The 12,995-nt window shown below is 43.5% G+C and overlaps 1 protein-coding gene across 1 annotated transcript; it reads left to right on the plus strand.

Moving 5' to 3' along the window:
* Positions 1–1,841: 1,841 nt before the first annotated feature.
* LOC124978285 (acyl-coenzyme A thioesterase 1-like) lies at positions 1,842–11,224 on the plus strand. The gene is made up of 3 exons (XM_047542519.1): positions 1,842–2,454; positions 4,674–4,876; positions 10,367–11,224. Exons 1-3 carry the CDS (start codon positions 1,869–1,871, stop codon positions 10,943–10,945), a joined length of 1,368 nt encoding a protein of 455 aa, XP_047398475.1. The 5' UTR covers positions 1,842–1,868; the 3' UTR covers positions 10,946–11,224.
* The last annotated feature ends 1,771 nt before the right edge of the window (positions 11,225–12,995 follow it).

The following is a 12,995-nucleotide window of genomic DNA, read 5'->3' on the forward strand; positions in this document are numbered from 1 at the left end:
TAAACAGAATTACTATGAATAGATATCGATAGATCCATGTTTATGTAAAAGTTCCTGCTTTCAATTTTTTTGGGTATATACCCAGAAGTGGAACTGTTGGATCACACAGTAATTCTATGTCTGTCGCAAAAAACAGAAAGGGTTGGGGATATAGCTCAGTGATAGAGCACTCCTGGTGCAATCCCCAGGACCACATAACAAAACAAAAAAGAAACACAACATGATAAGCTTACTTGTAGCCATCTGTATACAAACCTTCATAAATATTTACTTAGATGTTATTCCTAGAAGTGGGACTAAGTCAGCAAGAATACATCTTTTACTATTTTTATATAGAATGCTCTGAAAAGAGTATATCAGTACACATCCACCAACATATGAGTGTATTTTCCAAATCCTCTTCTCAACCTAGAATATCATTATGTGAGAGGCAAATAAAGCATAATGGTTCAGAGCATAGGCTGGAGAGTCCATTAGCAAAGGTATGAATCCCAGTACTTCCATTTTCTAGATGTGTGTTGTTCAACAAATCAGTTAGCCTCTCAGATAGTTCTTTTTTAAAAATTCTTTTTAGGTATATGCGACAGCAGAGTGCATTTTGACATATCATGCATACATGGAGCATAACTTCCTATTCTTGTGGTTGTACGTGATGTGGAGTTACGGTGGTTGTGTATTCATACATGAACACTGGAAAGTGATGACCAATTCATTCTATTCTCCTTTCCCCATTCTCTCCCTTCCCTTCATTCCCCTTTGTCTAATCTGTCCAATGTAGACCCACCTCATATAGCTCTTGTAAGGGTTAAGAATTAAATTATTCCCTGGCTTCACTCCCTAGTAACACACACACACACACACACACACACACACACAAATTAGCTATTATTATTTCCTTTCTTTAGTACCTGAGGTTCTATGCATAAAATACAATGGAAGTATCTCATAGAACCAGTACAAAAGTAATTATAGCTGCAGGGAGTTGCATGATTAATGAGACAATTTGGAACTAGATTTGTCTGAGAAAGTTTATAGGATAGTCTTATTTGGGAGCAAAAGCAAACATGGCTTATACATACCCAGGTTTCCCTAATAGGAAGGTTATGAAATTATTAATGTACAATCATGTAACAGGCCTTGGAAGGGACCTAAAGTTTAAGTTTGATGAAAAACATACCTCTGGTTAAAATCAATAGTTTATGAAAAAGTGGAAAAGGTGAGAAATACAGGGTGAGCAGGAGATAAAGTTCGCCTAAAGGAGCAAAATGACAGCCCAGAATAACAAAATCATAATTCCTATTACATCATTTGACTATTTTTGCACCTCTGTGGAATGCAGATTAAGAGGTCGCATAGCTAGATAGTAAGATGTCAAGACCCTTAGATGTAGGACTGATATGAAGAATAAGCACAGATAGAAAACAAACATGCAAAAAATGTGGTGCACATTTGAAAAGAAAAGCCTAGGAGTAGTAATGAATATCAATTACCTTATAAAGTGATAAAACTGGATTCCAGTTCGGCATTTCTCTTAGCTATAGACTTTTTTGCTAGGTACCAGGTTTCTTTAAAAGTTAGTCCTGGTCCAGCATACTCTCCATGGGCCAAAGACCGCCTTAAGAAACAGAACTAGGAAGTTGTTCTCCAACAAAAAGTGGTTTTTAGTGGAGGAGGCCTTAAGAAAGTCCATGAATAACTATTTTCACATTCTTTGATTGGCAGGGCTCTGCCCTTCCCTGCTCTGACATATGAGCTGCTCCGTCCTGGTGGGCACTTAGCTTGCATCAGGCAACGGCCACTAGAGGGCCTCCACACAATTTGTTTCTGCACCCTCCGGTTCAGTTCCGAGGACAGCGTGAAGGCGCAAAATGGTTGCTTCTTCGCTCGCTGTCCTGCGAGCGTGCGGGTTGTGCCGACCTGGCCTAAAGAATTGGCCTAGGCTGTCAGGGCCTCCACTGCTTAGGCTGGGGGGCCGCAGCACATGGGCTTCGTTAAAGACAACAGCGACGCTAAGCCTAGAGCCGGCGGGCGGCTGCTGCTGGGACCAGCCGGTGCGCATCGCCGTGCGCGGCCTGGTCCCCGAGCAGCCCGTCACGCTGCGCGCGTCCCTGCGCGACGAGAAGGGCGCGCTCTTCCGAGCCCACGCGCGCTACCGCGCGGACGCCGGAGGCGAGCTGGACCTGGCGCGCGTACCCGCGCTGGGCGGTAGCTTCGCCGGCCTGGAGCCCATGGGGCTGATCTGGGCCATGGAGCCTGACAAGCAGTACTGGCGCCTGCTGAAGCGGGACGTGCAGACGCCCTTCGTGGTGGAGCTGGAGGTGCTGGACGGCCACGAGCCCGACGGCGGGCGTCTGCTGGCCCGGGCGCTACACGAGCGCCACTTCATGCGGCCCGGGGTGCGGCGGGTGCCGGTGCGCGAGGGCCGGGTGCGGGCCACGCTCTTCCTGCCGCCAGGTGAGCCTCGACCCGCCTAGCATTGGTATCTTGTCCCCGAGTTATTTCACCTTGTAAAGAGGTAGCTCCCAACCTTGTTAAGCATTAAAGAGACAGGGATGGACTGCAAAGCTGCCTGGGGAGGTGGTCCTGCTGCTCCAAATCTGAGGGTCTTCCAATCCAGGGCTCAGCTAAAAGACATCATAAGGAAAGGGGAAAGACACTTTAAAAATCATTATTTTTAAAAGCCAACTATAGGTAGTTTCACTTTTTTCAGTGTTCTTTTAAAAGTTTCTCAGTTTTAAAGTTTTTCTTCCCATTCCCACAGTATGTTAAGGCTTATGTAAATTAGCAGTTGCAATAGGTGGACGTTCTCTTCCTGTCCACTGGGAATCTAGGGAGATTATTGGGAATTTTTATATACATAAAGTTATTGATCAGTGAAAAAAATGAAAGCATGCTTAGCCTCATTAGTAATCAAGGAGATGCAAAATAATACTAAAGAATGCATCTCAGAACCTCAAGAGGGGCAAAGATTTAGAAGTCTGACATTACCAATTGTTGATAAGTACCTGGAGGAAAGAAACTCATGTGCACAACTAGAAGGAGTCACGATTTCAGCTACTCTGGGGAAGAATTTATCTGCAGTCACCTCATTGAATATGGTCTTCTACTTGTTCCTGGTACATGTGCATCCAGAGGCATGTTGTTTGGAAACAGCCCAAATGTCCACCAACAGTGGAAGTGATGGGTAGGTGGAGGCTTATTTCCAGCAAAGTGAATGAACCACAGCTGCAAGAATCAACAAGGACGAATGTCCCCTGGCAGTGTTAGGTGAAACAATCAAATCCCAGGAGAACACATTCAATATCTTTGCATTGAGATAAAATTCAAAAGGCAGGCAAAAGAAGCAAACTGTTGTTTAAGGTACATATGCATGTATGCAAAAGAAAACTGGCAGGTTGTGGTGGAGTAGGAGGATCAGAAGTTCTAGGCCAGTCTCAGCAAAAAAAAAAAAAAAAAAAGGCTGGAGGTGTCTGGGTTCAATCCTCAGTACTGCAAAATTAAAAGTATATGTGTGTGTGTGTTTGTGTGTGTGTGTGTGTGTACATATACATGTATGTATATATACATATGCACACACACAAACATTCATATCAAGAAAACTAGGAGAAATACAGAGAGAGGGATTGGGGGAAAGGGACAGAGGGATTGAGGGACTTAGTGTTAGTACTGACCTATTTCCTAAACAGAATGCTGCCTATACAGTGTCTGTTTTGTTCTTCTGTAAACTAGATATGGGAAAGAGAGATTTTCTTATAATATAAATGGTGAAAATACCTTATATGTGTAATCATGCAGAATGGAGTCTTTATTATTTTATTGTGGGGTTGGGAATTGAACCCAAGACCTTGCGCCTGCTAGTCAAGTGCTCCACCACTGAGCTCTATACCCACAGCCCAATAAGTACCATTTTGAGTCTGTGCCCATTGGCTTATCCGATTGCATTTGAGACTTATTGAGCTGTTCTGTGTGATGCAAAACATGAATATAGCACAGTTGATATTCATTCAACAGTCGAAGGACATTTGTTGGCAGTGCGTGGCGATTATAAATAAGGCTGCTACAAACACTTGCACACAATTATTATGTGAAGATGGTTTTCGTTTCTCCTGGGTAAAGAGCTAGGAGTGGGATTGCTGGTCATATGGGAAGAATACATTGGAATTTATAGGAAACTGCCAACTGACCTCTTCACAGACTGCATTGTTTTGCATCACAGTCAGCATCGTATGCCAGTTCCAGTTGCTGTGCATTCTTTGGCAGTTGGCATTGTCCAGTTTTAGGGACAGGGAAGGCAATATGTTTGTTGCTCTTATTGTTCGTGTGTGTGTGTGTGTGTGTGTGTGTGTGCGCGCGCTCCGTCCCCACCCAGGCTTCAAACCCAGGGTATCACTTATGCCAGCCAAGTACTTTTAGCCTCAAAAGAAAGACAAGGCCTTTCTGAAAATCTATGGGGCTTTTCAGCTTTGATACAGAGGGGAGTGTGGATTTAGCCTAGGCCACTCTCTGGATGTTTGGATACCAGTGGTCTTAAAGCATTTTTGATAGTGGAAAAGTTGGTCATCTCCAAGAAGACCATATATGACTTTTGACGGCAGTGCAAAGACTTTGAGGATGAGGAGATACTCCTTGCTGATTTTATAACCCAATTTTGTTTTGTTTTGTTTCTCCCCAAGGACCTGGGCCCTACCCTGGGATCGTGGACCTTTTTGGACTTGGAGGTGGCCTTCTGGAGTACCGAGCTAGTCTGCTGGCTGGGAAGGGTTTTGCTGTGATGGCTCTGGCCTATTATAACCATGATGACCTTCCCCAGAGTTTAGAGACTACGCACCTGGAGTACTTTGAAGAAGCTGTGAACTACCTGCTCCATCACCCCGAGGTCAGATGTCTTCTGAGTTTTACGGGCTGCAGTCCTCCTGGCGTGTGCTCTTGGCTTCACAGAAGCAGCCCATTGTCCAGAGTCCCTCCTTGCCCAGCCCCACTGCCTTGCATAGTCACTGCTCAGGGATGCTTCTGTGCAGGTCTGCAGTGCCCTACTTCCTGTTAGTAAAGAGGGTGTGGCTGGCATTCTGGAATTCTGAGTTCCAGTTTGTTATAGTATTTCATAGTGCACTCAGGCCCCTTTGAGAACCCTGGGATTGACAGGAAGTAAACAGTAAGAAGAGGCCATGACCTTCCCCAGGAGGTGCCTGCTTGCAAGCCCTTGTGTTCCACCACCCTGTCTCCCCCATGTCCCTTGTGAGAGCACAGGGTTAACCTTAAGGGAGGAACTTGACAGCCAACACCTGGGTTCCTGGGACGTTTTATGGTTTTCAGACTCAGTGTAGTAGAGGATGAGGAGACAGTCCTTGCTGATTTTATAATTCAATCAGAGCTCAATGTGGGTGGAAGCCTTGGAGCTCTTAGAAAAGGTGTTATGGCTGGGCATGATGGTGCACACCTGTAATCCCAGTGACTCAGGAGGCTGAGGCAGGAGGACCACAAGTGGAGGTCAGCCTCAGCAACTTAGCAAGGCTCTATGTAACTTAGTGAGACCGTGTCTGAAAATAAAAAATAAAAAAAGAGGTGGTGATGTGGCTCAGTGGTTAAACATCCCTGAGTTCAATCCCTGGTATAAAAAAAAAGTGCTTGATTGCTCACTGTCGGGCGCCTATCATCCGCCATTTACCTGCCTCTTGCCTGTCCATCGCCTGCCTTTCACCTACCCCTCACCCACCCCCCAAGGTTCACCTCCTGTTTGTCCGACAGCTGCCTGCAGACTGATTGCAGACTGCCAGTGGAGCACCAGCTGCCTGCTATTGCCTGGAAGTTCACTGGTACAATACCTGCAGGTTTGGTTACAGGCTGCCGCCATTTTGAGACAATGGCCAGGCCCCATAGGACCCCTGGCCAGACTGACTGAGCCCCGTCTCTAGGATCCCTCACCCAACCGATCATTCCCTGACTACGGGCCCTCACATTGACTTACTGCTCCCTGCTACCAGGACCCCCAGACCAACTGACTGCGTCCTGTCACTGGGACCCCAGACTGACTGATTGCACCCGGCCTCCAGGATCCCCCAACCACACCAAACACACCCGACCTCCAGGACCCCTACCTGACCAACCGCACCCTGTCTCTAGGACCTCTAGCCGACCACGTCCACACCCCGAGCTGCAACTCCCCCTTTGCCAACACATTTGGAAGCCAGAGCCACCATCTTGGATAATCCTGGAAGACGTAGCTCCAATGTTTAGGTGGGGCAAATCCCATCCTGAGACGCCTGCTGGAGGCTTGAAGCTCATTGTCAGGTACCTCTCATGCATCAGGCTACTGAAGACTGGGAGGTTTGAATACTATATGACTGTTATAGTGTAGATTTTCTTTCTTCTCCTGTTTGTCCTAGACCAAACAGGACAATAACAAAATTATCATGAACAATTTTAAGTTTTTATTTCTTTACTTTTTTTGGCTTTCATTATAATGTGCCTTGGTGTGGATCTGTTGTGATTTTGCACATTTGGTGTTCTGTAAGCCTCTTGTATTTGATTTTCCATCTCATTCTTCAGGTTTGGGAAATTTTCTGATATTATTGCATTGAATAGGTTGTTCATTCCTTTGGTTTGTATCTCTGTGCCTTCCTCAATCCCAATCATTCTTAAATTTGGTCTTTTCATGATGTCCCATAGTTCTTGGAGATTCTGTTCATGATTTCTTACCATCTTCTCTGGGTAAGTTTATTTTCAAGATTAAATATTTTGTCTTCATTGTCTGAGGTTCTGTCTTCCAAGTGGTCTAGTCTTTTGGTGATGCTTTCCATTGAGTTTTTTATTTGGTTTATTGTTTTCTTCATTCAAGGATTTCTGTTTGGTTTTTTTTTTTTTTTTTAGAATCTCTATCTCTTTGTTGAAATGGATCTTTTGCTTCCTGCACTTGCTCTTTCAACTGCTTATTGGTGTTATCATTCATTGCCTGCATTTGCTCTCTTATCTCATCCTTTGCTTCGCGAATCATCTTAATTATGTATAATCTGAAGTCTTTTTCTGACATTTCTTCTACCATACTGTCATTGGGTTCTATTAATATAGAATCTAGATTTGTTTGGATCATTTTCTTCCCTTGTTTTTTCATGTTGTTCATGTATCTTCCCCACTAGCAGTGCAGATCTGAGGTATTGCAGATTTCCCCCTACAAGCTTATAGTGGCCCTATAGGTTTCCAAAACCTTTTCTTTAAGGGGAGATCAATATTAGCAGTGCCCAATTCAGACACTATGCAATCCTAGACCAAACAGGACAATAACAAAATTATCATGATAAACAGAATGAGTTCAAATATTATCTTCAGTATAACAAACAGATTTGCAATAAGGTCTGCAGTTACATTGCTGGTGGGGCTGCAAATTAGTGCGGCCACTCTGGAAAGCAGTGTGGAGATTCCTTAGAAATGGAATGGACACACCATTTGACCCAGCTATCCCACTCCTTGCCTATACCCAAAGGACTTAAAATCAGCATACTACAGAGATACAGCCACATCAATGTTCATAGCTGCTCAATTCACAATAGCCAGACTGTGGAACCAACCTAGATGTCCTTCAATTGATGAATGGATAAAGAAACTGTGGAATATTACTCAGCTATAAAGAATAATAAAATTATGGCATTTGCAGGCAAATGGATGAAATTGGAGAATATCATGCTAAGTGAGATAAGCCAATCTCAAAAAACCAAAGGAAGAATGATATCACTAATAAGTGGATGAGGACACATAATAGGGAGTGGGAGCGGGGCAAGAATGGAGGAAGGAGGGACTGTATAGAGGGAAAAAAGGGAAGGGAGGGGTGGGGGAAAGGAAAAAATAACAGAATGAATCAAAAACCATTACCCTATGTAAATGTATGATCACACAAATGGTATGCCTCTACTTCATGTACAAACAGAAACAACATGTATCCCATTTGTTTACAATAAAAAAATAAAAGAACACTTAACTTGATAGTGTTCATGCCATTTGTCACAACTCGGTTGCAAGGATCTAGTGATCACTCTTGTGATTCTAGCAATGACCCTTTTGTATTTCTGACTTGCACTTTAAGTAGCAAATGCACTCTGGAATAGTTATATCTTGCAATCAATTGCATAAATGACACCCACCTTAGGTCTGCTGACTGTAGATTCCAAGAGTGTCAGAATTTCTTCTTATGCCCGTTTTGTTTACTATTTGGTCCCTATTATCTGCAAGAGCACCTGACTTTAATCCTTGCTGAATGAATATCTCTAGAAAATGACTTGAAAAGTTAGGAAAACATTACTCTTGGGAGAACATTATTCATTTTTCTTGGGAGTATTATGGCTCTAGGGAAACTATGAATATTAATGCCTTATTCATCTTAACTCAGAATTGTTAATAAGTAGATTAGACTTTTTGAAGTTGGGGATAATGCTTCTGAGATATTTATAGTTACTTATGTATTCATGTTTATCTAGAAGAAAATGAAACTTCTCTGAAGACATTTCTAGAAACATTTTGTTTGTTATAGTAGGATAATATCATAGAGTTATTGTCCTTGATTGTAATTAGGGCATATGATTCACTTGTGTAGGTGGTTAATAAATCATAGAAAACAGACAAATAAATAAATAAATAAAGTAATATGACCAGGCATCATGATGCACACCTATAATCTAAGCAACTCTGGAGACTGAAGCAGGAGGATTGCAAGTTCAAGGCCAGCCTGAGCAATTTAGTGAGAGCCTGTTTCAAAATAAAAAATAAAGGACTTGGGATGTGACTCAGTGGTAGAACACCCCTGGGTTCAATCCCCAGTTACACAATCTCACACACGCACACTAATTATTAGTTCCTAAAGCAGTCAGGATATATATTTTAGAGGTAAAAAAAACATACTTTCTTGGTTTGGCACGGTAGCACATGCCTGTAATCCTTGTGGCTGGGGAGCTTGAGGCAGGAGGATCACAAGCTCAAACCCAGCCTCAACAAAAGCCAGGCACTAAGCAATTCAGTGAGACCCTGTCTCTAAATAAAATACAAAAGAGTGCTCTGGATTTGGCGTAGTGGCCCAGTACCCCTGAGTTCAATCCTGGTACCCCTCTTCCCACCCCTGCCAAAAAAAAAAAAAAAAAAAAAAACCAAAACACACACACGGTTTCTTAAGCTCGCCATCTAGTGTTGATTCTCCTTCCTGAAAGGGCAAGGAAACTCCTTTTCTTAGGACTTGTTTCCTCATTCAAGATAAGGGCCTTAAGGAGGCCAGCTATTCCTGCTTTACTCTTGACTGTACAGGACTCTGTAATTCCCAGCGCACTGGCTCTCTTTCCTATGCTTGTGCCATGCCATACTTGGGATGCCCTCTTCCCCTACTTTTCCTGTCAAAGGTGCTGGTGATTAAAAAGGTTATAAGAACTGGATGTGGTCATACACAACTGTAATCCCAGCTACTAAGGGAGCAGAGGCAGGAAGATCTCACGTTTGAGGCCAACCTCAGCAGCTTAGTGAGGCCCTAAGCCGCTTTAAGAGACCATCCTGAAAATAAAAAAGGGTTGTGGATGTAGCTCAGTGGTAAAGTGACCCTGGGTTCAATCCCTAGTACTTAGAAAATAATAATAACTGTAATAAAGAAAAAGAAAACGTAATAGGGTGTAGTAGAAACAGTACAAGATGTACACAGAGAAAAGTTAAATTTGGAGTTTGATTTTGCCAATGTCTTAACTCCGTATGTTGGCACATCTGTTTCCTCTGAGAACCTGGAGTGATTAAAATATCATTTATTTCCTAGCACTTTCATGAAACCACTAGGGTGCTGTTGCAGAAGCCATGAGGGAAACAACAAAGACTGCTGGAGAGGTCCATCAAATGGTCATTTGTTGATAATGTGGAGGACTTCGGATGTAGGACAAGAGCAGTCCCATGGGCCAGCTCCATTTGATAGGTTAATAATGGGAATGGATTACTGGGTGGTAACTATAGGAAGGTGGCGCTGGCTGTTAAGAAGGCCCACTGGGGGATTATATCATGTCTCTGGCTTCTCACTTGTTGTCTGTCCATCTCCTGGCTGCCCTAAGCTGAGCATCTTTCCTTTGCCACACCCTCTACCATGATGCCCTGCCTTACCTCAGGTCCAGAGCAAGGGAGGAGGCCGGACATGGACTGAGACCTCTGAAATTATGAGCTCATAACAAAAATTTTCTCCTTTCAGTTGTCCTTGTGAGATAGGGAGGGAGGATAAGAAAACTTCCCTAGGTTACAAGTTGGAGAATAGCTAGAGGTCACATTCAGGCTCAAGCCCAGCTGATTTCCAGGGTGGACACTACTCACTCTAGTACACTGTTGGTAAATTCATCCTCCTTTTTCTTTTTCCCTTTTTCAGGTAAAGGGTCCAGGAATTGGGCTGCTTGGGATCTCCAAAGGGGGCGAACTCGGCCTTGCCATGTCCTCTCTCCTGAAGGGCATCACAGCTGCAGTCATAATCAATGGCTCTGTGGCTGTCGTTGGGGCAAGCATACGCTACAAGGATGAGACGCTGCCCCCTGTGACTGTCATTTGGGATCGAGTCAAGATGACCAAAGATGGCATCAAGGACGTTGTGGAAGCCCTGAAAAGTCCTTTGGAGGATGGGAAGAGCTTTATTCCTGTGGAGCGGTCTAACACCACCTTCCTGTTCCTTGTGGGTCAGGATGACCACAACTGGAAGAGCGAGTTCTATGCTAATGAGGCCTCTAAACGCTTGCAGGCCCATGGGAAGGAAAAGCCCCAGATCATCTGTTACCCAGAAGCGGGGCACTACATTGAGCCCCCTTACTGGCCCCTGTGCCGGGTTGGCCATCATGTCTTGGTGGGTGGCCCCATCTTCTATGGAGGGGAGCCCAGGGCTCATGCCATGGCCCAGCTGGATGTGTGGGAACAACTCCAGACTTTCTTTCACAAACACCTGGGCGGTAAGAGTTAGGGAGGACTCTTCAGAAAATTTAACCGATTATCTGAACGTTTGGAGGATAAGACTTAAGTATAGTCTTAGAACACCAGTTAAGATTAGTTCATTTGAACATATTGTTGTAAGTCTTCTAAGTTGTATTCTATTCCATTTAAGTATTACTATTAAAAATAGTGCCTATACATTTGCAGGCAAATGGATGAAATTGGAGAATATCATGCTAAATGAGATAAGCCAATCTCAAAAATTCAAAAGGCGAATGATCTCACTGATAAGCGGATGATGACACATAATGGGGAGTGGGAGGGGGGCAAGAATGGAGGAAGGAGGGACTGTATAGAGGGAAAAGAGGGGTGGGAGGGGTGGGGGGGAAGGAAAAAATAACAGAATGAATCAAACATCATTACCCTATGTAAATGTATGATTGCGCAAATGGTATGCTGTTACTCCATGTACAAACAGAAACAACATGTATCCCATTTGTTTACAATAAAAATAAATTAAAAAAAAAAAATAGTGCCTATCCAAGGACTGGGGTTGTAGCTTAGTGGTAGAGAACTGGCCTAACTTGGGCAAGGCCCTGGGTTTAATCCCCGGTACCTCAAAAAATAAATAAATAAAATGAAATAAAAGTGCCTATCCAAAAACTGATACCAGGAATGAAAAGGGAGTCATTAAGTACATATGCTTTTATTAAATTAAAAATTGAATCATTAAAGACAATTGTCTCCTTCATTTCTTAGGTTGCTATAGTGACCTTCACAGCAACAATAAAGGATCTTAAGTAGGGGCAACGGGAGATTTAAGGAAAACACAGAGACAGTTTTTTTTTCCCCCCTGGGTACCGGGGATTGAACTCAGGGGCACTCGACCACTGAGCCACATCCCTAGCCCTATTTTGTATTTTATTGAGAGACAGGGTCTCAGTGAGTTGGTCAGTGCCTCGCTGTTGCAGAGGCTGGCTTTGAACTCTCTTATCTTCCTGCCTCAGCCTCCCTAGCCGCTGGCATTACTGGTGTGTACCACCATGGCCTGCACAGTGTTAAGCAAAGCTGGGACCAGGTGGGACACTGCCCTCTGATGGAGGAACAGTGATACAGAACTTGCTCAGCATGTTTATTACATAGGGTCTCATAATCAGGAAGTTTAACTACAGAAGCATTGTAAATTTTCAAGACTTGTGAGTTATCAAGAGGCTTCTTTGTGCACAAAAAAGTTACAGAGCTTGAAACATTTTTGTGACTGCTCTGCTCTTATGGTGTTAGGAACATTCTGCAGCTATCCTGCTGAACCCAGAAAGCCCATTGTACTGGAATATCATAACTATTGATGTCAGAGGTGAGTATCAAGCTGTTGGCATTCTTGCCTTTTTGCAAAGAATGTTTCCCAGGATTGGCTTTTGCCTACACTGCAGGATCAGCCAATAACCAGGGCTCATTCACTCTCACATCTCCCCCTTTTTTTGTTTTTTAACTGCAATGGACAATGCACGTCTACTCGAGCTATTGGTATTGTGATGGGATGAGCTTGCAGCTGACTAGGAGAAAACAACACAAAATTAAGAGTAAGGAAACAAACCCTGTGAGATACCATGCAGTATGATTTAGCATATTTTGAGGATTGAAACCATTTAGGTCATGTTACAACTTTTTTGAAAACTGGCAGGAGTTTACATGGGAACTGAACTTCCCTGCACAGATTGGATATAATGGCGCAGTTGCAAGAGGATGATTCCAGATTTCTAATAGATGCCCTTATGTTTTTAAAATTCCATTGGGAGCTATCACATGGAACAGGTTACACAAACTGATAAGCAACATAGTAATTGTTGTCTGACCTTAAGACTTGGTATCTGATCACCCAAGGCCATTACAGTAGCCTCTAAGGCATTTAACTTAGCTTCAAGTATATTATCAATAGCATCTTCTGATACTGGTCTCATTCCCCGTCTGATTAAGGGAAGCTTTACTGCTATAAGGGGAAACGGGCGAAGACTGCTCTGGCTGCTTTAGGCTGAGAGGGGGCAATATGGAGCAAGCAGTTTGGTTTTCCCTTCTAAAAATAT

This window comes from Sciurus carolinensis, chromosome 2 (genome assembly GCF_902686445.1).
Source record: "Sciurus carolinensis chromosome 2, mSciCar1.2, whole genome shotgun sequence".
Classification (NCBI taxonomy): domain Eukaryota; kingdom Metazoa; phylum Chordata; class Mammalia; order Rodentia; family Sciuridae; genus Sciurus; species Sciurus carolinensis.